This window comes from Arvicola amphibius, chromosome 4 (assembly GCF_903992535.2).
Source record: "Arvicola amphibius chromosome 4, mArvAmp1.2, whole genome shotgun sequence".
Lineage (NCBI taxonomy): Eukaryota > Metazoa > Chordata > Mammalia > Rodentia > Cricetidae > Arvicola > Arvicola amphibius.
This window is the reverse complement of record NC_052050.1, coordinates 47,688-73,981: the sequence shown is the minus strand read 5'-3', so window position 1 is coordinate 73,981 and position 26,294 is coordinate 47,688. Positions and strand designations below refer to the sequence as shown.

The 26,294-nt window shown below is 38.9% G+C and overlaps 1 protein-coding gene across 1 annotated transcript; it reads left to right on the top strand.

Annotated features, from left to right (window-relative positions):
• The first annotated feature begins 2,163 nt into the window (after positions 1-2,163).
• On the top strand, positions 2,164-25,038 carry LOC119811260 (zinc finger protein 431-like). The gene is made up of 5 exons (XM_038324981.1): positions 2,164-2,232; positions 22,143-22,269; positions 22,462-22,522; positions 23,571-24,560; positions 24,821-25,038. The coding sequence occupies exons 1-5, from the start codon at positions 2,230-2,232 to the stop codon at positions 24,990-24,992; spliced, it is 1,353 nt and encodes a 450-aa protein (XP_038180909.1). The 5' UTR covers positions 2,164-2,229; the 3' UTR covers positions 24,993-25,038.
• The last annotated feature ends 1,256 nt before the right edge of the window (positions 25,039-26,294 follow it).

The window sequence follows — 26,294 nt, the reverse complement described above, 5'->3', positions numbered from 1 at the left end:
AAAAACCAGAATGTTCTTTACCAAGAAGACAGCCTGGTTTATAAAGTGAGTTCCATGACAATTAGGGCTATTACACAGAGAAACTGTGCCTCAAAAAATAAAAAAAAGAAAGTAAGAAAGAAAAAAAAAAAAGAAAGAGCCAGGCAGTGTTGGTGCACAACTTAAATCCCGGCACTTGGGAGGCAGAGGCAGGCAGATCTCTGTGAGTTCAAGGCCAGCCTGGTCTACAAGTCAAATTCTAGGACAGCAAGAGCTACAGAGAGAAACCCTGTCTTGAAAAATTAAAGAAAATTATACGAAGGGCCCGGCAGTGGCAGTGCACGCCTTTAATCCCAGCACCGAGGAGGCAGAGACTGCTGGATCTCTGTGAGATCAAGGCCAGCCTGGTCTATAAGAGCTAGTTTCAGGACAGGATCCAAAGTTTCAGAGGAATGTAGGGCCCGGGTCTGCCCTTGTTCCTGGGGCTCACCTTGAGGACGGTTTCTGGTCAGATGACTAAGCATCCTGTTTGTTCTTATGCTCCCTCTGCCCCGCCTGGTGATTTGTTGTAGGGCATTGTTGACTCTATTGTTGGTATGGTAATTTCCCACCTGCCTAGGTGGGAGTCCTTGTGCAGCAGTTAGATATGGTAATTTCCCACCTGCCTGGGTGGAATTCCTTGGGCAGGAGTGTGGGGTATTTAAGATTTTCCCAAAGGCTAAATAAACGGCATTCAGCTGATCTCCTTTCGAATGACCCAGGTCTCTTTGTGTGTTCTTTCAATCTCCAGGCCCTTGTCCGACTCGGGTAAGGTACAGTGGCGCGCGAACTGTACCGAGGGGGTAACACAGAATTGGGTGTTACAGAGGAACCCTGACTTGAAAAACCAAAAAAAAGAAGAAAGAAAGAAAGAAAGAAAGAAGAAAATACAACTTTTTTCCTTTTTTTTGGTAATCCCATGTCAATTATTTTAATTTCAGTTTTTCTTCTTTAAATTGTAGTTGCAGCAAAGTGTTCAGAAAGAAGTCCTGGGCCATGTATTAAAATAGTTTGGCTGAAGCACAAATAAAAAGACAGGTCCTGTTCTAAAAAACAAAAAATCGAGTTAAAATGTGAAATAAAACAAGTAAGTTTTTCTTTTCCCTAAGAAACCTGAAATGACTGAATTCAAATCAGCAATTTCCCAACTTCACCAAGAAGGTAATGTGTAGCTGAAAGGCAGCAAGTGCACCTGTGTAGACCAGGCGGTGGTGGCACACACCTTTAATCCCAGCACTTGGGAGGCAGAGGCAGGCAGATCTCTGGGGCCAGCCTGGTCTACAAGAGCTAATTCCAGGACAGCTAGGTCTATTACACAGGAAAACCCTGTCTCAAAAAACAAAACAAGGGGCTGGAGAGATGGCTCAGAGGTTAAGAGCACCGGCTGTTCTTCCAGAGGTCCTGAGTTCAATTCCCAGCAACCACATGGTGGCTCACAACCATCTATGAGATCTGGTGCCCTCTTCTGGCATGCAGGCATACATGCAGACAGAACATTGTATACATAATAAGTAAAATTTAAAAAAAAACAAAAACAAAAAATGCATATCTAAGCAGACCAGTCAAGTTGTAGCCTCACCCTTTAATGGGTCAGCCAGGAGTTCAAGACCTTAGCAGAGGGTGGAGACCTTAAAATAGTCTGTTAAATCTGTGAGTCTCACTCCACCCACATATGACAGATAAATAAATACTCAGCAGTAGAAGCTTGAAAGCAGCTACTCATTTTTTTTGATTTTTTTTCTCAAGAGAGGGTTTCTCTGTGTATCATTCTTAGCTGTATGACCTTGAACACATAGAGACCTGCCTGTCTTCTTTGTGGAGTTTTGGGGTTATAACGTTGTGCCTCCACCAACCAGTTCATTTTTTTATGCCAGTTTTTTAGTTTAATTTTAGTTAATTTTCTGAATTTGTATACTTTGTTTTAAAACAGAACCCATTGATTTACATTAGCAAGAGACTTGCTGTTGAATTTGGCATAAATCTCCAGCCAATCTGGGAAAGGTTTGTCTTTAGATTAGAAGCCAGTGAGTCCCTTCTGCTGACCTGGTCCGTCACTCAGATCTCACCAGCCAATCAGAGCTTCCATCAGACCTGCCAGTCAGATGGGAGGGTTCTTCCGGTAGCCAGACTTCCGTTCTGGTTCAGCTCTCTCACGCGCTGCGTCTCGGGCTCTCTTGTGGGCAGAGAGTGCATCAGCTCAGCAGCTGCACCATGGTGAGTGAGGGGTTGCTCTCCACAGATGGGAGGAGTGGCTGGGCTTGGCGAGCGAGGGGCCATTGTCCTCAAACGAGGTGGAGCGGCCCGCTGAGGCTCACGGCTGGTGTTGGGTCCTCCACTGGCTAGGTGGGAGCCAGCGGACAGACAGTTTAGCGTCTTCCTGTCTCAGTAGTCCTAAACTCGCAGCTCTCTGCTGGCAGCCTCTGAACCACTTCACTGCCCAGGCTGTGTCTGCACAAAGCAGAGCGTCAGGAGCTGCCGGTGGTGGTGTCTGTCGTGCTTATATCGCCACAGGTGGAGAGATATCACCACATTCGCCAAACGTGGAGACTCCTGGTCTCTCCGGGGTTTTCAGAAGTTCTGCACTTTTTTAACATTTAGGTTTGGGATCCATCTGTAGTTAATTTCCTGTGGCTTGTAAACCATTTCTCCTGTGTAGAGTAGCGCTCTGCTACTAAACTGTGATGTAGAAGAGTACAGTTGATAATAAAATTAATGGTATAAGGATTTACCGGTTCTTAGGAGACATTGTCACTCAAAGTAGAATTTAAGTGAGGGAGGGCTGCACCCCAAATATCCAAAGATGAGTAGCATGCATACTATGTTTGTTATAGATTAATATCATGAGATGCAAATGTTTGTTCACCAGGATTAATCAGCCATTAAGGTACATTCCTATAACAAATGAGACAAACCAGCCAGAAGACCCACTTCCCCATCAAAGGCCTCTGACCTGCTGCTCAAGGCCATTATGGGGTCACAACCTTGTGTGCTGGGAAAGTATAATAATTCTAGAACAGCTGCATTTTTCAGCTCTTAGGAAAGAGGTTGTGACTCAGTGTCCCCTGTGCTGATTGAGGTGGACTTGAATCCTGTCTGCAGTCCCACAGGGCATTGCCCTTGCTATCCTCTTTGCTAGCCACCATAAATTTTTGGATTACAAATATGCTTCACCACAGAGCTCTAAAATTACCAGTTTTAGTCATGCAGTGGGACTGTCCATTGCAGTAACAATAAAAGAATTTGCATGTGGAACATGGCTTCTCCCTTCAGACCAGAAAATAGTAACCATGTACTGTGTACACTGGAGGGGGTAAACACACTGGATAATAGCTAGATCATAGACTGAAGTTTAAGGCCATGGGCTGCAGAGTGGGGGAGGCTCTGCCATCCTGGCATGGGAGACTATGAGCATGTAATATTGTTGGCTCACACTATGTAATTGAGAATTGCTTTGAAAACCTAATCCTGCCTCTGCTGCCCAGTGCTGGGTAGATAATCTGTCAACTTAAGGACTAGACCTTGACTGGTCAGTGGGAAGGAAAAATAAACCAGCAAATGAGTGACCTCCAGTCTCTCTGACTTTCAGTGTATGATTATAGATGAAGAGGGTAAGTACATAGGTCAAGCTTGAAGCTGGTAGATTCAGAGTGCAGAAAGGGAGAGACAGGACAGTGGTTGAGAACTTTCCTACTTCAACAGTAGTTGAGATTACCAATGTGGAACTAAGTAATCAATTTTAGATGCTCCATAAATGTCCTGATGGTCATTTCTTGGTGTCCACAGACTAGGAAATCAAGAATGTGGATAAAGAACCGAATGTATCATGAATCCAAATTGCTATTGTTACAGTAGTTCAACAAAAATAGAGCGGAGTAAAATGTTGCCCTGCCTAACAGGACTGTTATTTTACTGGTTTTAAATATACACCCTGAGATAAAAGGTTTGAGAAATCTTTGATGTGCTCCAATATAAATCCATTGTTTCTAAAGAAAATGGCCATAAATCCGCTTCAAATTTTCAAAATAATTTTTATTTTTTTTATTAAAAATTTTTCCACCTCCTCCCCACTTCCCATTTCCCCTCCCTTACTCCCCTCTCCCTTCCTCTCCAGTCCAAAGAGCAGTAAGGGTTCCCTGCCCTGTGGGAAGTTCAAGGTCCTCCCCCCTCTAGCCAGGTCTAGGAAGGTGAGCATACAAACAGGCTATGGCCCCCCCCCCCCAAAGCCAGTACATGCAGTAGGATCAAAACCCAGTGCCATTGTCCTTGGCTTCTCAGCAGCCCTCATTGTCTGCCATGTTCAGGGAGTTCGGTTTTATCCTATGCTTTTTCAGTCCCAGTCCAGCTGGCCTTGGTGAGCTCTGATTAGAACAGCCCCACTATCTCAGTGGGTGGGTGCACCCTCCGTGGTCCTGACTTCCTTGCTCATGTTCTCCCTCCTGCTCCTCATTTGGACCTTGGGAGCTCAGTCTGGTGCTCCAATGTGGTTCTCTGTCTCTATCTCTATCTATCGCCAGATGAAGCTTCTATGGTGATATGCAAGATATTCATCAGTATGGCTATAGGATCTGGCCATTTCAGGCTCCCTCTCCTCAGCTGCCCAAGGAACTATCTGGGGACATCTCCCTGGACACCTGAGAACCCCTCTAGAGTCAAGTCTCTTGCCAACCCTAAAATGGCTCCCTTAATTAAGATATATACTTCCCTGCTCCCATATCCACCCTTCCTTTATCTCAATCATCCCATTCCCCCAAGCTCTCTCCATCCTTCCCTTCCCACTTTTCTCTCCCCATCTTCCCTTACCCCATCCCATCCCACCCCCAGTTCCCAATTTTTGCCTGGCAATCATGTCTACTTCCAATATCCAGGAGGATAACTATATGTTTTTCTTTGGATTCACCTTCTTATTTAGCTTCCCTAGGATCATGAATTATAGGCTCAATGTCCTTTATTTATGGCTAGAAACCAATTATGAGTGAGTACATTCCATGTTCATCTTTTTGGGTCTGGGTTACCTCACTCAGGATAGTGTTTTCTATTTCCATCCATTTGCATGCAAAATTCCTTACCATGGCCCCTTATTATCTTATAATTCATGGCCCATTTTTCTTTAATAACAGTTGTGAATGTGACCTGTGTTTGGCCACAGGATTTCCCAGGTATGAGGCGATAGGTTGGCTGCACTGCACATTGAGTGTGTAATGGAAGGTGAACACAAAGGACCCTGTGCTTTGGATGAGGAACAGGGTATGCTCTAGGAAAGTGAATGAATGTCTACTAGAATACAAACTTTCTGGACTAGGGCCTTGTCTACTGGGCTGGAAGGGCAGAGCAGGAAGTACTGGGCTGTCTGAGTCATTTGATCTCTGATCACCCATTTTGGGAGCTGATAATATTCTGAGGCCCAGCAGGGTGGCCTTAGCCAGTGAGGGACTCTGGAAAGTCTTAGCAATCAGGAATAATAGTGGCAGGTAGCTTGCAGGATTCTTTTCTACTTTTGTTGTGATAAGTTGTAAGGAAGACCACAAGCTGTGTCATAGTCGGTGTAGGGTGTTCAGAGAAGGTCTGTTGAGCTGTCCTTTCTGCTGGGATTTGAATGGACCATGAGCCAGGCTGTGGTTCTGTTGCTCTATGTAATGACCTGGCCAGTGGTCCTTGTCCTCTGAGCCTCCCTGTGTATGGATTTCCTGGGGAGAGGGAGACTCTGCAGCCCTTCCATGGTAGGTATTATGCTTGTAATATCACTGTCCAGTATAAACACAGAGTCATGCTTTTGGTGTGCAGTGGGAAGACAGATTTGAAAACTGATAATCTGGTTTCTAGAAGTTCTGAATATTGCAGTCTACTTTCAAGTTTGTCTTATAAATGTTTCAAATAGTTTAAAAGCTGGTAGAACTACAGTGATGTTGATTTAGCAATGCATGATTAAAGTGTTTCTGACTTACTTCTACCACCAGCTGCAATGGTGTGATTCATTGATGTATAGTTCCAGGGGACAAAGGGAGTTTCTGAGCTGCAGACGTTTCTTAGGTGTTTATAGTGTTGGGCAGGCAGATAGAATATAATCTATATCTTGTGCTATAATCCATGTGACAGGAAGCAGAAATTATTCTATATTGTTTTGTGATTGGGCATCAGTGGGGCTGGGGATTACCTGAAAACACAAGGAGGTCTAAGGGGCTGCAGAACCATAGTAGTAGGTCATCTCTTTTTGCAGAGAGGGCCCTAGAGCTTGGGGTCTCTCTGGAAGAAATACCAGTAGCTGGAGGTTCAAAAACAACAGTTTCAGGTTCACTTTCATGTAATTTTGTGAAAATTGTGAAGTCTTTATTTACTTAATTTCTATACATATAGAATCATAGGTAGCTCGACAACACTGGTCAAGATCACATGTTTACTGACTAAGTTTCCTTTGGTCTTTTGATTAATAGCTGACTATATTTTCCTGCCTTTGTTCTTGGCTTTTCCTCTCCATCCTCTTTATTCTTTCCCAAATATCAATACATTCTTGATTGATCAGCATTGTGGTAATTTTTCCCCGCCGAGACAGAGTTTCTCTGTGGCTTTAGAGCCTGTCCTGGAACTTGCTCTGTAGACCAGGCTGACTTTAGACTCACAGAGAGCTTCCTGTCTCTACCTTCTGAGTGCTGGGACTAAAGGTGTGTACCACCACCACCCAGAAAGAAGTCATATTATGTCAGTCTGTGTTCTATTTTTTCATAATCCCATTGATTACTCTGAGCGCTTCCAATATGAATGTAGCTTTGTAATCAGCTTTCCCGTTATAAATTGTTGGGAATTGTCATTGTACAGTATTCATTGATGGTGCAAAGTTATGATACACATCACTTTAATTTTGATGCATCATGTTTCCAAGGATCATTTATTTACTTCTTATTTATTTAGGTTTTGTTGCTCTTGTTGTGAATCTGTGAGAGACTTTTGGTTTATTGGATAAAAGGTATTATGGATGTTGGCTGGTGGCTCAGCACATATTTATTTTAGAGGTAACCTGAGTTCAGATAACTACACTCAAGTTGTGAGGCTCATAACTCATACCATTTCAGATCCAGGTCATCTGAACCCCTCTTTTTTGTGTTACTTGTATAAACACGGAAGACATTCTCACTCATGCACAAACATATACAAAGATATAGCAATAAACATGTTTTCAAAAGTGCTTGTGACTTATAAAGCAATTAGAGTAAAACAAGTTGCTTTAGGTGTTCACTGATTCTTTAAAAACCTGTTATTCTGCATTTTGTTTTAAAATGTTTTCATTTCCTCACTCTGATTGTAGTCTTCCAGGCAATTATCAATCGGGGGAGCAAAATGGTGTTTAAGTGATCCTAACAGACATCCTTTTCTTTACTATAAAATAATGAGGTTTTTTTTTAGCAGTCAAAACTATTTTCTTTGAAGGTAAGGCATGAAAAGGTTTCAAGTGAATCTCTCTAATTTTGATGGAACAGCCCTCCTCACCCAAGCCGTTTTCTGTTATTGGTAAAAGATAAAGAACTGAAGTGTCTAGGATGAGTGCTGGTCAATGATTTCCTACAGTTTGATTTTGATTAGAATCTTTTAGGTCTTTTTTTTGGTTTTTCGAGACAGCGATTCTCTGTGGCTTTGGAGCCTGTCCTGGAACTAGCTCTTGTAGACCAGGCTGGTCGCGAACTCACAGAGATCTGCCTGCCTCTGCCTCCCAAGTGCTAGGATTAAAGGCGTGCGCCACCGCCGCCCAGCAGAATCTCGTAGTTTTTATTTAAAGGAGCATAACATGTCTTTGTTTGTCAGTGCTACTCATCTATGTTGTTTATTTTATTCATTGTTATTCAAGTTTATTGTTTATTTTCGATAAAATAATGATCTCACCAAGTTTGTATTCAGATTTCTCATGTTATGAGTTCCTTGAGTTTTTGTTGGTTTGGGAGTTTTTGTGGAGAGACAGTTTTAGTTTTCTTTATCTTAGATGTTTGCCTCTTTCCATTTCCTGGCATATCTATCTTCATTTGTGTTTTTGCTCCATAAGTGATTGATATGATTAGTATGTTGCGTTTGGATCTTTAAAACCTTTTTGTTTATCATCTTTTTCTTCTAATTAGCCTCAGCTGTCAGCATGACATAGCATAGAGTGATCTGAGAAAATACCAATTGAGAATGTGCTTAGATCAAAATACCTGATTAAGGTATCTGAGAGAGATTGTATTGATTTTGATTGATATAGGAAGGCTCTTTCACTGAGTTGGTAATATCTCTGAACAAGCAACCTTGGGATAGATAGGAGAGCTAGCTGAGCACAAGACAGTGGCAAAGCCAGAAAACAATGGTTCCACATATTTTGCCTTTAGTTAATAGCTTGATTATCTGTCCAAGGCATTGTGAAATAGGGTTAACACCAAATAAACATGTTCATTACCCGAGTTGCTTTTGATTGCCTAATTTAATAACAGCAGCAGAAGAAAGTTGGAATGAAAATGGGACTCAAAGGGGATTTTGTTGCTGCAAAGGAACTGGGAATGTTGACTCTTATAAGAATGCTGAAGAGATCAGAAAATTGGACAAAGAGCTTAATCAGCTGTTCTTGTAGGACCTAGAAGATGGGAATGTTGAGAGTGAGGGCAGACAGTGGAGGTCAAGGTCAAGGATTTTAGTGGGCAGTAGGCTCTTCTGGGAACCGTGGAGTTGGCCTGACCTAACTGCCTTGAGAGACTTCTGTCATAGGTTTTTCAGGTTAAAGTCTGTGGTTCCTGGGTCACAATATACCTCTCAGTTCCTGACAGACTGTTGCATTCCCTCAGGCAGTGAAGCATTCAGGATGATTTGTGATCTTTTTATGATCTCTTAGTAGTCAAGGAATCATGAATGCTTAACAGGACAGTTGAACTTAGACATTAATCTTGTGTATGTTGTATAGCTTGCAAACTTCATTATATCCTGGTATAGACAGAGGGTGCTTGGTCATTTCCCCATTGCCCAGACTTGCAATAATTATACAGAAATTGTATTAATTATAAGACTGCATATCCAATAGCTTAGGCTTCTTATTAAGTAACTTTTACATCTCAAATTAACTCATTTTTATTAATCTGTGTATCACCACATTGCTGTGACCTACTGGTAAGGTTCCATCCAGCATCTCTCTTCTTTAGTGGCTACATGGCATCTCCCTGACTCTGCCTTCTTTTCTCCTCTATCTCTGCCTGGAATTCTCGCCATGTTCTCTTCTGTGCTGCTAAGGCCCAAAGCAGCTTATTTATTAACCTATGGGAATAAAACATGGTCACAGCATACAGAGGAGAATTGCACAACACCTCCCCTTTCTGTCTCAATAAAAGGTTTTCACTTTGTTATAGCAAGATTACATATAATAAAATAATTATAGTTACAATTTTTAGTCCATTTAATTTGGCAAATAAGGAAAATACTCTATCATCTACTTTATCTTTGTGATTCTAAAGTTTTATATCTAATTTATCTTTTATAAAACTGTCTTTCTTCAACCCCAGCAAAGACTTCAGAAGGGGATATATATTACCTAAGTAATTATAAGCACTTCCAAAACTCTAGAATTGTCAAAGACATCTTGTTGCCTGGACAGTCACCCAAAGTTCTTCTGTAACATTGGGGCATCATCTTTAGTTTACAGGCCTGTAGTGTCTGGCAGACTTTTTCATGAAGCAGAAAATTTTAAAGACAGTTCCACCTATATTGGCAATTTCTCAGTTACCTTTTTTTCTGTGTCTTGCAGAATGTCTAGCAGACTCTTTCACAAAGCAGGTACTGTCTCATTTTTCTGTACATCATGTCCAGTTTGCACAACATACCATCAAGCAATCCAGGCAAGAGCAGTTTCTTTCCTCATTGGCTAGCCTTGTCACGTTGAAGGCAAATTCCATAATGAGTTTCTTCAATGCCCATCAACCTCTCTGAAACAATTTGTGCTACCAGAAGGAGACATGTTTCACTGTCATGAAAAGGCCTAAGTTTTTGAAACATTTAAAATGCCATATTCTGTATGTCTTTGAAAGATTTGAAGAATACCTATCCATATGATATCTCTGTACATTTAGAAAGCCTAACATGACTACAAGTTTAACTATTATAAATGACTATCTATTAATTTTTATTTAACTATAAATATCATCTTTAAGTGAACTGAATAAATATAATACCTTAAACAAGAGCAGAGATTCATTTAACAAAATTGACCTTAAATTTGTATCAATAGACCAGAATGTATACAAATGCAAAGTATTATGTCTATATCATATTCCCTTTAAATGTAAACAAACATTTATAAACAATGGGAATTTTGTAGTAGTTCTCTCCAAACTCCTTTCTGCTTTTTGTTGGGCGAAGTATTTTTGAAGGTTCATGGGTCGACATCAGGGGATCTTGGCCCATCAAATCACCTTATTCTGGAAGAAATCCACAGGTTCTCATCCTCTGCAGAAACAAAAGCAGAACCTTTTTTCCAAAGCAACATATCCTTAGACCCAAATTTTGAAGTCAAGAGACCTTTAAAATATATCTGTTGGTTTGGCTTAGCAGCCTGCACAATGAAATGTCTCTCTGTACTTAGCTCATTCACAGTCAAAAAACTCAAAGAAAACACAATAATATACATAGTCTAAACTCTCTATTTCCCATCTTTTCATGGCTTATTTTTCTTTACTCCTTTAATGTATGACTGTCTTCTCTCTCCCAAGCTTACATACATTTATACACTGTGACCCATTTACAGGTCTTTTTATATGAATCTGTTTCTTTGCACATTTGTAGTTATTTTCTGACCAGAAGCACTTGTTAAATGCTAAACAGGCATGGCTAGGACCAACTCCTCAGCCCTGCCTGCTTGCTCTACTTAGTCCAACATGGCAGAGGTATGTTTACTGCCAGCTCTGTAAGCCATTCTTTCTGCCCCAGCTTTAGGGACATGGCATGTCTATGTTTCCATTATGCAATTTGTAACATGGTACACACAGACCCCATTTAAGTGCAGTACCTCCCAAAAGAGTCAGAGCTATTTGTGCCAGCACAAAACAGGAAGCCCTTTCCTAAAGAAGCTGTGCATCCTTTGTTGCCAATGCTGAGTCAGGAAGACCTCTCTTATAGGAGCTGTGGCACCCTTGCTTGCTGCCAGCTAACAAAACTCATCTGGAAAAATATGTGGCTAACAAGAAGTCATGCTTAACTCTGTTCTTTTGTGTCTAGATTTTTTTAAAAAATTCTCATGTTTTATGTTGATATAGTTGCCTCTTTTTGCACCATTTTGTTGACAAAGGCTGTTTATTTGTTTCCTGGCTGCCCAGAAATAATTACACAGAAACTATATTGATTACAACACTGCTTGGCCAATAGCTTTGGCTTCCTATTAAGTAACACTTACATCTTAAATTAATCCGTTTCTGTTAATCTGTGTATTGCCAGTGCTTGTGGCCTACCGGTAAGTTTCCATACAGTGTCTGTCTCCTTTGGCAGCTCCATGGTGTCTCCCTGTTTCTCCTTTCTTTTCACCTCTATCTTTGCTTGGGATTCCCACCTTGCTCTATTATGTGCTTCATAAGCCCAAAGCAGTTTTTTTTTTGTATTATCCAATGGGATTAAAACATACTCACAGATTACAGAGGGGAATCCCACATCATCCTGGAAGCTACAACTGTTTTGATCCTAGAAATTGCCTTTATCTTCTATTTTTGATAAATAAAAAGTCTGAGTATCCTCAATAAAACAGTCACAGCCTTGTCTTGTTGTGGCCTATCTAGCCCAAATCTGGCCTCATTCCTTATGGCCCTTTCTGGGGATTTTAGCTTGGTACATAAGCCCAGTTGCTTAGAAGACGTCATGAAAAATTTATCTAGAGATTATTTGCGTGATATTTTTGTCCTAATCTTTCTTGTTCTCTCCATGTCCTGCGAAAGTGTGTGGCAGAATTACAAAGGAATAAACTGATTTCTTGTACAAAATACTGCTTCTATTCAGTGACTCAAAATTATTAGGCCTGTTCATATCCCAATATCCAAGTTTGGACCCTTAGAATCACCTGCTTCTCCAGATGCAGGGGATCTGACACCTTCTTTTCTTATATGTCACCTGTATACACATGGAAGACATTTTTTTCTCACACATAAACATATACAAAATGTGGGGATAAACTTTTTTTCAAAAAACCTAGTTTCTCATAAAACAGAGCAAAACAAGTTTTTTTTTTTTTTTTTTTTTAAGATTTATTTCTTATGTATACAACATTCTGCCTCGATGTATGCCCGCACACCAGAGGAGGGCACCAGGTCTCAGTACAGAGAGTTGTGAGCCACCATGTGGTTGCTGGGAATTGAACTCAGGACCTCCGGAAGAACAGCCAGTGCTCTTAACCTCTGAGCCATCTCTCCAGCCCAAAACAAGTTGCTTTAGGTGTAAAATATAAATCATACCACTGTTTCTTTAAAAAATTTATTATCTTTCATTTGGTTTGAAAAAGGTTTTATTTCCTCAAATCTTCAGTCATAGGACACAAAATGGTGCCTAAGTGACCTTAATATAATTTTCTTTTTATAAGAGAACGAGATCCTTTTAGTAATCAAAACTTTTTTTTTTATAAAGTAAAACATCAGAAATTTTTATGCACATTTCTCCAATTTTTGTGAAACAGCTCTCCTCACCCAATCCATTTTCAATTATCAGCAAAGGAGAGAACTAGAGTGCACAGGATGACTGCTGGCCAGTGATTTCTTGTTATTTAATTTTGTTTAGTGTCTTGTCATTCTTGTTTAAGAAACCATGATGTTTTTTCAGGCTTGTCTTTGTGTCTTACTTTGCCTATGATACTGTCTACATTGTTGATTTTATTAATTATCTCAATTTATTGTTATTTCTCTAGAAAATGATCAATTTTCATCATTCTTTTTCAGAAAATTTACTATATTATGAGGTCCCTGAGCATTTCTTGGTTTAGGAAGTTTCTGTGGAGAGACAATTTTAGCTTTCTTGATCTTAGACACTTTTTCTCATTTCTTGACCTATCGGTGTTTTCCAGTTCTTCATGTTTGATATGGTTAATATATTGATTTTGTGTTTAAAAAATTTTATATATTATCATCTCTACCTTAATTAGCTTCAGCTGTCAACATGATGTAGATTAGCGTCATCTGAGAGAACATCAATTGAGGCTTTGCCCAGGTCAAAATTGCTAGTTACTCTGTTTGTGTTGATTTATGATTGATGTGGGAAGACTCTTCTCTTCCACTGAGCATTTCAATACCCTAAGTAAGTGGGACTGAGAGGGATAAGAAGGCTGGCTGAACATGAGAGAGTGACTAAGCAAGAGAAAAAGCCAGTATACATTTTTTTCCCTGTGTCCTCGCCTTCAGTTCCTAACTGGAGTGTCTATCCTAAGCTTCCACAATTGTGGGTTGTGATCTGGAAATATCAAACAAACTTGTTTATTACCTCATATGCTTTTATTTAGAGAATTTAATCACAGCAAGAAATGAACAAATTAGGTCAAAATGTGGTACACCAAAAGTGATTTTGTTGCTGGGTAGAATGTGGGAACGTTGTCTTTTGGAGGAATGTGGAAGATATTGGGACTTTAGATGGCAAAAACCATAGAAAACTGTACGGAGCTTAATTAACTATTCTTGTAGGACTAGGAATATGGAGGTGTTGAATGTAATGCACATAGTGGAGCTTGAGTTCATAGGATTTCAGTGGGAAATAGACTTCATGAAAAATTTATCTATGGGTCATTTGTATAATATTTTTGTTCCCAAATCACTCCAATTTTTTCCATTTCCTGAGAAATTGAGTAAGGCAAAATTAAAAAGTAATTGGGTGATTTCCTAGACAAAGTATTGATTCTGTTGGCTGCTTATTACTGATGATTTATTTAGGTCTATAGCGGGAAAAATGTGTGATGTAGAAAGAAATGAAAAGTCCGTTTTGTGGAGAAAAAGAACACTAGGAAGATTCAAGTGGCAGTCCTGTGGTGAAAAAGAGGGAGAAAATTTCAAGAAGTTTAGAACCATTAAATAGAAGGCCCTTCTTACAATTTGAAGCTTAGGAAGGTAACTTAGGGTAAGATGCCATCTATCTAAGTCTTGAATTTCTCAAAGGAATAAGCAATTTGATTTCTAATCCAAGGAAGCAACTTCATGCAGAAGGTGCTGGAACTCTGATCTAAGCATGGTAACATCCATAACAACTTAGAAGTCAAATTGTGGGGAGGACCCATATTGTATTTTTTCTGGAAAAAGAAAGAAGCAAAATTTATAGGTCATAGATTCTTCCTCTTTAGTTTCAGTTTAGCACTGTTGCATCTATCTGTTTAGCAGAGTCAAAAACCCAGTGAGGAGACTATGAGACTTCATTGCATGAAGCTGTGAAGATGAAGACAGAGTTGTATTTTTAGATGATCTGATGTTGAGATATCCAAGCCATGAGATATCTGCCATGGAGAACTACATACATACATACATAAATCATATATATATATATATATATATATATATATATATATATGATTTGTTGTTTGCCCTACTGAGTTTTAGTGTTACTGTGAACCAATCTTCCCATTTCTCTCTCTTTTCAAAATTTATTTATCTTGTAAACAGAGAGTGCTTGTTCATTTCCTGGGCACACAGACCCAAATAATTACATGGAAACTATATTAATTACAGCACTGCTTGTCCTATTAGCTCAGGCTTCTTTTTAATTATTTTTATTGATATTTATTGAGCTCTACATTTTTCTCTACTCCTTTCCCTGCCTCTCCCCTCCCCCACTCAACCCTCCCCCAAGGTCCCCATAATCCCAATGTACTCAGGAGAGCTTGTCTTTTTATACTTTCTACTTCCCATGTAGATTAGATCTTTGTAAGTCTCTCTTAGTGTCCATATTGTTGTATAAGTTCTCTGGGATTGTGGTTTGTAGGCTGGCTTTCTTTGCTTTATGTTTAAAAATTACCTATGAGTGAGTACATGTGATAATTGTTATTCTATGTCTGCATTGCCTCACTCAAAATAATGTTTTCTGGTTCCATCCATTTTCCTGCAAAATTCAAGATATTGGTATTTTTTTCTGCTCTGTAGTTCTCCATTGTGTAAATGTACCACATTTTTTTTATCCATTCTTTGATTGAGGGGCATTTAGGTTGTTTCCAGGTTCTGGCTATGACAAACAAAGCTGCTATGAACATAGTTGAGCACATGTCCTTGTGACATAATTGAGCGAGCATCCTTTTGATATATACCTAAAAGTGGAATTATTGGGTCTTGAAGAAGGGAATTTTCTGAGAAATCACCACACTGACATCCAAAGGGGTTGTAACAGCTTGCATTTATACCAGCAATGCAGAAGTGTTCTCTTTTCCTCACAACCTCTCCAGCATAAGTTGTCATCAGTGTTTTTGATCTTGGGCATTCTTACACGTGTAAGATGGAATCTCAGAGTTGTTTTGATTTGCTTTTCTCTGATGACTAAGGATGCTGAACATTTACTTAAGCGTCTTTCAGCCATTTTAGATTCCTCTATTGAGAGTTCTCTGTTTTGGTCTCTACTCCATTTTTTTAAATTGGATTATGTGATCTTTTGTTGTCCAATTTTTGAGTTCTTTGTATATTTTAGAGATCAGACCTCTGTCTGATATGGGGTTATTGAAGATTTTTCCCATGTTGTGAGCTGTCGCTTTGTCTTGTTGACCATGTCCTTTGCTTTGCGGAAGCTTTTCAGTTTCAGGAGGTCCCATTTATTTATTGTTTCTCTCAGTATCTGTGCTGCTGGGGTTATATTTAGGAAGTGGTTCCCTGTGCCAATACAATCAAGTGTACTTCCCATTTTCTCTTTTATAAGGTTTGGTGTGGCTGGCTTTATGTTGAGGTCTTTGATCCATTTGGACTTGAAGCTCAGGCTTCTTATTAACTAGCTGTATTAAGGAGGAGCAGGCTTGTTGCCCCATCTGCCTGGCTAGTTTAACCCCCGGAATAATTACACAGAAACTGTATTCATTTAAACACTGCCTAGCCCATTAGTTCTAGCCTCTTATTGGCTAACTCTCACATCTTGATTCAACCCATTTCTAGTAATCTGTTTAAAACCATGAGGTTGTGACTTACCAGGAAGTATTCAGCATTTCTGACCTGGAGGCTTCATGGTGGCTCTCTTTCTCTGCCATCTTCCTCCAAGAATTCAGTTCTGTTCTCTCTATCTATCTAAGTACCTGCCTATCAAAAGGCCAAGGCAGTTTCTTTATTCAACCAATGAAAGCAACACAAAATACAGAAGGACCTCCTACACCAGCTACCTCTTTCATCTTAACCCATGTCTATTAATCTTTGTATAGCCACAGTCTGTAGCTTACTGATTAGGTTCTGGGGTATCTTTCTGCTTTGGCAGCTACATGGCATCTCTTAGACTCTGCCTAGTCTCTCTCTATATCTCTTCCAGCCTGGTTATATTCTGCCGTGCCATCAGCCAAAGCAGCTTTATTCATTAACCAAGAAAAGCAACACTTATACTGAAGTACATCATGTATCACTTTTCTTATAATAGATCCCAACTGCAGTTTTCCCTCCCTTCATTTCTCTCAGTCCTTCCCACCACTCTCTTTTCCACCAGATCTACTCAATTTTCATTTCCCTTCAGAATAGAGCTGATATCCGAGAGATATCAATAAAGCCATACATAGCAAATTAATATGATAGGCACATTTCAAAGACTGGATGAGTCAACCCAGAAGAAGGAAAAGGGTTCCAAGAGCAGGCAAAAGAATCAGAGACATCCTCCACTCCCACTGTTCGGAGTTGCACAAAAACACCAAGCTACACAATGATAACATATATGCAGAGGACCTTATGCAAACTCCTGCAGGCTCAATGATTGGTATTTCAGTCTCTGTGAGCTCCTATGAACCCTACTTAGATTCTGTGGCCTGCATTCTACTGTGTCATTTTAGTTAGGAAAGATTTTGACTATTTTTTTGAAATATTTTTCTATGCCTTTGGGGTGAGATTCTTCTCCTCCATTTCCTATTATTCTTAGGATTGGTCTTTTCCTAGTGTTTCAGATTTTTCTGGATGTTATGTTTCAGGAAATTTTAGGTTTAACATTTTCTTTGATCAATATATCTATTTCTTTGATCATGCTTTTAAGGTCTGAAATTCTCTGTTCAATGTCTTGTATTCTTTTGGTGAAGCATGCTTCTGTAGGTCTTATTTGATTACTTAAATTTTCATTTTCATAATTTCAGTTCACATTTTTAAATTGCTCCTATTTCTATTTTTTAATAATTTTTAAAAAATATTTATTTTTATCATTATGTATACAATGTTCTGTCTATGTGTATGCCTACAGGCCAGAAGAGGGCACCAGACCCCTTTACAGATGGTTGTGAGCCACCATGGGGTTGCTGGGAATTGAAATCAGGACCTTTGGAAGAGCAGGCAATGCTCTTAACTGCTGAGCCATCTCTTCAGCTCTCCTATTTCTATTTTAAGGTCTTGAACAGATTCATTCATTTCTGTCAACTGTTTTTTGTTTACGTTTTGGCTTTCTTTAAGAGATTTATTGATTTTCTCCAATACTTCATTTATCCTTTCTCTATTTTCTTTAAGGGATTCATTTACTTCCTCTTTAAGGACTTCTGTTATCTTTATAAAATTTATTTGTGCTTCAACTGTGTTGGAATATTCAGGGCTTGTAATATTAGGATAGCTGGAATCTGGTAGTGACTTATTGCGCTGGCTGTTGTTCATTGTGTTTTTATGCTGGTGTTTAGGTATCTGGGTTTGACATATTTGTGGGTCTAGGTACCAATTTCTCAGTTTGTCTTTTTGTATGGGTGTTTTGTTCCTTGGTTTCTATTTTCTCTCTAGTTTTCTGCTTTATGTGGCCTATGGTTAAACAGGGGCTCTCATCCCAAGTTAGGGCTGGAAATCTTACAGATAGTATGGACTTTGTTCCAGCAGGGAGTGTCCGCCCATGTTTGGGAGAGGGTAGGGAACTTGGGGATAGTGTTGAGCGTGACCAGGAGAATGAGGAAGGTCAATTGGAATGTGGTCTACATAGTCGTCTTACAGATAGTGCAACTTGGTCTCCACCCAAGTTGAAGGCTACAACACAGAGAAGAGTAGGGAAGTGGGATTGGGAATAGTGTTGTGGGATTATTAAAAGAATGGAGGAGGTACACAGACAAGAAACTTATATGAATTTCTGGTGACTGGCATAGGTTCTGGTCCAGCAGAGAGTCTTTACCTCAGTTTTCCTGGTTTTTTTTTTTTTTTTTGGCTGATGTGGTCTGCACTTTAGCAGAGGCTATGCATCTGATATAAGGATGGGTACATGGTTTTGGGAGTAGCACCTGTAGGGTAACTGGAGGATTGTGTCTGTGGGAATGTAGGGAGTGGGAAATTTCATAGGCTTGTGATCTGCCCATCTGTTCTTCTCACTGGTGTGACACACACATGAGTCTGCCTATGTTGGGAGCTGTAACACTGTCATATTCCTATTTTTATCAATGGGAATATGTCCTGTGCCATTATATGTTGTAAATATTTATTTATTTATTTTTATTTTACAACATGTGACATTCAAGAGATTGTCTTCAGTGTCAGAAGAGACTTTAGACATTTGCGATGTTTGAGTTGCTACAGATTATAAGGATCATTGAACTTAGACTAAATGCATTTTTATTTATATTTATTCTTCTCTCATTCTATATATCCTGATTGAATTCTCCCCTTCCTCTACTCATTCCAGTCCCTCCCCCATTGTCCCAGCTCCACTGCTCCCTTTTCCCTCAAAAAAATAGCAGACCTCCCAGGGATATCAACCAAATAAATCATATCAAGGTTCAATAAGACTAGGCCCAAACTCGTATTTCAAGGCTAGACAACGTAATGCAATAGAAGGAAAAGGGTCCTAAGAACAGACAAAAAGTCAGAGATACCATGACTCCTACAATTAGGAGTTTCACAAACAACCCAAACTAAACAACCATAGCATGTATACATAGGACCTGGCACAGCCCCATGAATACTCCATGATTAATATCAAAACTGCTTTTAGATTTCATCTTACAACTGTTAGAATTGTTAAGATCCATAATACAAGTGACAGCTAATGCTGGCAAGGGCATGTAGCAAGGGGATCCATTAATGTTGTAAGTGCAAACTTGTACAGCCAGTGTGGAAATCAATATGCAGTCCTCAGGAGATTGTGAGTCAGTCTACCTCAAGACCCACCTATACCACTCTTAGACATATACCCAAAATATCCTACCACAAGGACATTTGCTCAATTGTGTTCATAGTGGCTTTGTTCATAAAAGCCATAGACTGCTGTATCTGGGAGAGATTGTGTTGATTGATGATTAATGTGGGAAGGCTCCTTCACTGAGGGTGGCAATATCCCTAAGAAAGTGGGCTTGGGCTACAAAAGGGAGCTATCTCATCATGAATGAGACAGTGACTAGGCAAGAGAAAGCCAGGAAACAATCTTTGTCCATGGATTTTTGCCTTCAACTATTAGGTTGATTTTCTATCCTAAACTCTGAAAATGATGAAGTCAAATTACCCCACTCGTTGTCTGAGCTGCTTTTGGTTAGAGGATTTAATCAGAGCAACATAAATCCAAGTTAGAACACAAAATGGAAAACCAAAAGTAACATTGTTACTAGGCAGAACCCTGAATGATGTCTCTTGAAAGAGTATAGAAGATATCTAGACTTTAGGTGGCAAAAAAATATAGAAAGTAGTACACAGAACTAAATTGACTGATCTTGTAGGACCAGGATGACCGAAATGTTAAGAGGAATGCCAGAAAGTAGAGATTGAGATCGTAGGATTTCAGTTAGAAATGATAGACTCCATAACAGTTTAAGTTAGAGGTCATTTGTGTGACATTTTTGGCTTTAAAATCTTCTTTTTCTGCCTATGACTTGGAAATTTAGTAAAGCACAATTAAAAAATAATGTGCTAATTTCTTAAATGAAATATTGGATCAGTTGGATGTTTATTCCTGATGATTCATTTAGGTCTACAGTAAAAAAAAAATTTGGGGCTGAAATAAATGAAAATGAAATAATCGTTTCAGGTGGTAGCCAATTACTGAAAGAAGCAGGGATTTTCAAGGAGTTTATTACTATTATAGACAAGGCCCTTGCCATGGAATGGAAGTCTGCCCTAATACCACAAGATATTGAGATTCCTAAACTATAAGGCATCTTCTATGGAGAATGAACTGAATATAGGGAATGGAATGTAACTGAAGAGGGAGGTGTATGAGAAGATGCAGGGATAGGGCCAGCTAAGCCCTTTGAAACTGAAGCCCTTTGCATCTGAGACAGAGCTACAGGATTTGATGTTTGTCCTGCTATGCTTCAGTCTTGCCTTGGTTCAATCTTCCCTCACTCTGTCTCCATTTCTCTATTTTGGAGTGTGAACGGTATTCTGTACCATTGTATGTTGGAAAGATGTAACTTGTTTTCTGATTTTTACAAGATGCTACTTGCTGTGGGACAATGGTCTTGTAATGATTTGTCACTTGTATTGCTTTAATAAAATGCTGATTGACCAGTAACCAGGCAGGAAGGATAGGTGGGGTGACCAGAACAGGAGAATTCTGGGAAGAGGAAAGGCTCAGTCTGCAGTTGTCACCCAGATGCAGAGGAAACAAGATGAGAATGCCTCACTGTTAAAAGATACCAAACCATGTGGCTAACACAGACAAGAATTATGTAGTAAGATGTAAGAATTAGTTAATAAGAAGCCTGAGCTAATAGGCCAACCACATTGGTCTGGAAGGATTTCACAGGTTCTCATCCTCTGTGGAAACAAAAGAAGAACCTTTACTTCAAAGCAACAAAGCCTTAGACCCAAATTCTGAAGATATGTTAACTTTAAAGTATATATATTGGTTACTTAGCTCCTTTACACTCAAAAAATTCAAAGAAAACACAATAATATACATAATTCAGACACTCTGTATATAGTCCATGTTTACGTGGCTTATTTGTTTTTATTCTATTACTTTTTTAATATTTATTTTGTTATCTTTACTCCTTTAATTTATGACTGTACTCTGTCTCTTTAAAAACTTTCTTTAGAGCCGGGCGGTGGTGGCGCACGCCTTTAATCCCAGCACTCGGGAGGCAGAGGCAGGCGGATCTCTGTGAGTTCGAGACCAGCCTGGTCTACAAGAGCTAGTTCCAGGACAGGCTCCAAAGCCACAGAGAGACCCTGTCTCGAAAAACCAAAAAAAAAAAAAAATAAAAAAAAAAAAATAAAAACTTTCTTTAATTTTTTATAAACCATCTACTTCTTTTTATAACTCTCTATACTCTTTTTGTTCTCTCGCCCAGGCCTATGTATGTTTTTTAAACACACTGTGACCCATTTAGTGGTCTTTTATGTATGAATCTGTCCTATTGTGTATCTGTAATTCTTTACTGTTCAGGAGTGCTTCTTAAGATGGTAAGCACTTCTTATTAACTTAAGCTGTGCCATTGGTAGAGCAAATATTGCCTGCATGCTTGCTCCACCCAGTCCAATGTGGCAGAGGCACATTTGCTGCCTCTGAGAGCAATGCCCACTGCCCCATTTTCAGGCATACATGGAGTCTAAGTTGCCATTAGCAATCTGCTCAGAGACCCCATAGCTGGTCATCCAGAAACAGTCAGAGTTCACGCTGGCAGCATGGCCCAAAAAACTGGCATTTCAAAATGGTGCAGCTTTTTTTCTGCTACCTCTAAATCAGGAAAACCTCTCTTAAAGGAGCCTAAGCACGTCACCAGTAAGCAAAGCCCATTTGGGGAAATAAATGTGGCTGAACTTCATTTTTTAGTGTCTAGAATTCCTTTCCAAACTCTCTAAGATTTTAAGTGCATATTAGTTGGCCACATGGGCACCAGTTTGTTGTGGGAAGCTGCTTGTTAAACCCCAGCTGCTCAGCCTGAAAATAATAACATAGAAACTCTATTAATCAAAGTGGCTTGGTGATTAAATTATGGTGTCTATGTCATGGAATAAGTATGGGGAGCACCAGAATTATATGACTATAATCTCAAAGAAGTATACATTTACAGTGTTGTCAAAATCATACTTTCTGTTGTACACATGTATGGGATATTTTAGAATGCAGTGACCTATGATGACGTGCATGTTGACTTCACTTGGGAAGAATGGACTTTGCTGGATCCTTCCCAGAAGAGTCTCTACAAAGATGTGATGGTGGAGACCTACAGAAACCTCACTACTATAGGTAAGGCAGAATTATCTTTCATGTTTCAAATAAGGGAACAACTGTTCATTAGTTAATGATGCTCTTTTGTAATATGATTGAGAAAGAAGAATGGGGTAAATAAACCAGGCATGTTTGTAAGGTTTCAAATGGTAACTAAATTTTTAACAATTTTTAAAATATAACATACACTTTTCTGGCACTATATTTTAGGATACAGTTGGGAAAACCATAATATTGAAGAACATTGTCAAAGTTCTAGAAGACATGCAAGGTAATTTTCATGTATAAGCTGATACAAATGTACCTCTGAAGACTTTATAATGTATCCTATGTGTTTTAAACCAAAGCAACGGTGTAAATAATAAAGTGCATTGATGATTATTAAATTTCAGATAGGTGAATTGCATTTGCAAGTCATTCTTTTAAGAAAGAAGTCAAGGAAACAATGTCTTAACCTATATTGCCATTGAAATAATACAATGAAAGCTATTCTGCAAAATTGTCAATGCATTTATTTCATATTATTCATATTATAAAAGATATACATGTTGAAAAGGTGGTAAGTTTATCTGTAAAAGTCTCTATTATACTAGTAGTCCTTAGAAGAGGTAGTTTAACCCATATACTTGTGACTGTTAAGTTTAGTGAGGGGGCAGTTAGAGTCAGAAATCATGGAGCAGCTGTTGTGAAGAAGCCTTAATCCAGATACAAGTCTATGAGGACAGAAAGTCAAACTGTGTGAACTCATGTGGAAACCTTATGTTTGTTTTTCTTCATTTACTAAGTATATCATATGTTACTCTGGATGCAAGCCACATGAGCATAGGGATGTTGAGTATACTTGTTGAATTTGGTGTACACATATACAAGTAATTGGTTTTCTAGTCTCATTGTTAATATATCAATAAGCTCACATTTCAGAAAAGCACCATGAGTACTAGGACTGTGTAAGTACTTCTGTTTGTCCTAGTTCACTTAGCAAATGTAGTATCACTCAGAGTATCGGGAACTTTATAAATGCAATAAGAGTGGTAAAGCTCGGAGTTTTTTCAGTTATCTTCAAATACATGAAATTCTCATACAGAAAAAAGATTCTGTAAATGTTAACCATGTATTAAAGACTGTTTTCAGTTATCTTCAAAGATGAAAAACAAGCCTTAATGAAGGGAAAAAACAAGATTGTAAACATGGTGATTAAAACTTAACAAATAATTCTTCTTTAAAATTGGACTAAATTGGAAAGTTAATTTATACAGATAAAAATATTCAACACTGTATTAAATGTAGTAATGCTTTCACATGTACCATTATCATTGTAGGCATGAAAAAAGTCAAACTAGAGAGAAAACTTCTGTATATACTCAGTGTGTTAAAGCCTTTGCATGTGACCGTCATCTTCACAGGGATGAAAAAACACATACTAGATTGAAACCCTATGAAGGAAATGAGTGTAGTAAAGCCTTTTCACATCACAGTCATCTTCAAATGCATAAAAGAACATTCACTGAAGAGAAATCCTATGAATGTAATCAGTGTGGTAAAGCCTTTGCCCATCCCAGTAATCTTCAAAGTCATGAAAGAACCCATACTGGAGAGAAACCCTATGAATGTAATCAGTGTGGTAAAGCCTTCAAACGGCACAGTCATGTACAAATTCATGAAAGAACCCATACTGGAGAGAAACCCTATGAATGTAATCAGTGTGGCAAAGCCTTTGCACAGCGCAGTCATGTACAAATTCATGAAAGAACCCATACTGGAGAGAAACCCTATGAATGTAATCAGTGTGGTAAAGCCTTTGCACGTCACAGTACTCTACAAATGCATAAAAGAACCCATACTGGAGAGAAACCCTATGAATGTAATCAGTGTGGTAAAGCCTTTGCATGTAACAGTACTCTACAAATGCATAAAAGAACCCATACTAGAGAGAAACTCTATGAATGTAATCAGTGTGGTAAATCCTTTTCATGCCACAGTACTCTCCAAAAACATAAAAAAACTCATACTGGAGAGAAACCCTATGAATGTAATCAGTGTGGTAAAGCCTTTTCATGGCGCAGTAATCTCCAAATACATAAAAGAACCCATACTGGAGAGAAACCCTATGAATGTAATCAGTGTGGTAAAGCCTTTGTATGTCGCAATAGCCTCCAAACACACGAAAGAACCCATACTGGAGAAAAACCCTATGAATGCAATCAGTGTGGTAAAGCCTTTATATGTCGCAATAGTCTCCAAACACATGAAAGAACACATACTGGAGAGAAACCCTATGAATGTAATCAGTGTGGTAAAGCCTTTGCACGGTATGGTCATCTTCAAAGACATGGAAGAACACATACTGGAAAAAAAATCCTATGAATGTAGTCAGTGTGGTAAAGTCTTTTTATGTCACAATAGTCTTCAAACACATGAAAGAACACATACTGAAGAGAAATCCTATGAATATAATCATTGTAATGTAAAGCCTTTGTATGTACAGTAATCTCTGACAACATAAAAGAACCCATACTGGGGAGAAACAGTATGTATGTGATTAGTGTGCTAAAGGCTTTGTTTATCATAGTCATCATCTTCAAAAACATGAACTGACACATGCTGGAGAGAAACCCTATGAATGTAATGAGTGTGTTAAAGCCTTTGCACTTCACAGTATTCTTCAGATGCATAAAAGATCACACACTGGGGATAAACTCTATGAATGTAATCAGTGTGGTAAAGCATTTGCATGTATCTAAATCATGAGAAAAAAATCATACTGCAGAGAAACCCTATAAATGTATTCAATGTGACAAAGTTTTGTACTTTATATAAGAGTAAAACTTTTTGTGTGCAACAATCTGTTAAAATCTTTGTATATTACAATAGACATTGACTACCTGAAAAAGATACTGAAGACTTATTATAAAGTATTTGGTAAGATCTTTAGCCAAAACATTTATAATCAGCTACACAATGATTTGGGTTTCCCTTTTGTATGCTTTGAATGCATTTTGTTACCCTTGTTTAATAATAAATTTTATGATAGGGCAGAATAGAGCAAGACAGGAATTCCAAGCAGAGATAGTGGAGAAAAGAAAGTGGAGTCGGACTCCATGTATCTGCTGAATGAGACAGATGCCCTGGAACCTTACTTGTAAATCAAGCATTGTGATATCCTTTTATACTGTTTGTACATACAAACTCATGTTAAAATGAATTTGTAAATTTATGAAGACATATGTGTAGGGTAAATGAGCCAGCCAAAGAAACACATCCTGACCCTGAAACCAGAGCCAGTGAAATATATAATTTTGACTCTGAAACTGGAGTCAAAGAAATATATCCTTACTCTAAAACTAAGACCAAGAAACACAGTTTGTTCTTGAATCCAGAGTCAATAAAGGAAACACCTGACCCTGAAACCAGACTCAAAAGGTTTTAAGGGACCAGTGAAAAAACACATTTTGTCCCGGAAACAAGAACCAAAGAAACACACTCTACCCTTGACCAACTGAGCATAAAACCAGCTAATCCCTAAGCTCGAGATCTACCAACATCTGATCATGAAATCCTGCCAATCTCTGCATTGTTCAAGATCAGAAATTGACATCTAAACAATTCCCACCCTGAGAATCTTCTCGCTGGGAAAACTCTGCCACTAAAGAAGTCCTATATAAGTTCTGTACATGTTCAGTTGGCATCTGCCCATTTCTGCCCTGGCAGAGGCAGTCCCTCTCCTGGATTCTTCCCTTCCAAATAAATTTTTGAATGAATTTTGGGTGAAGACCTTTCATTGAGTGATAAGAAACTTTGTAGTGGATTGGAACAGAGAAACTTTGGTCACCTCTGCTGGCAAAGTCCCTTAAAGGAGCAGGGCAGAAGTAGCAACTCTTCACCAGAGACTGCAACATTTCTGCAATAGTTTCCCATTGACTCCAGTGAAGCAGAGAAGTAACAATTTGGGCTGAAGCTGATAAAAAAAATTGACATCTCCGTTAGGAAACTCCCTAGTGTGTGGAACAGAGAAGCATTGGACACCTCTGCCAGGAAACTCTCTT

Excerpts from the sequence above, each read along its gene's own strand:
- LOC119811260 (XM_038324981.1), top strand. Across the intron at positions 22,270-22,461 it reads CAGAAACCTCACTACTATAG|GATACAGTTGGGAAAACCAT; the intron begins GTAAGGCAGAAT and ends ACTATATTTTAG. Across the intron at positions 22,523-23,570 it reads AGTTCTAGAAGACATGCAAG|GCATGAAAAAAGTCAAACTA; the intron begins GTAATTTTCATG and ends TTATCATTGTAG.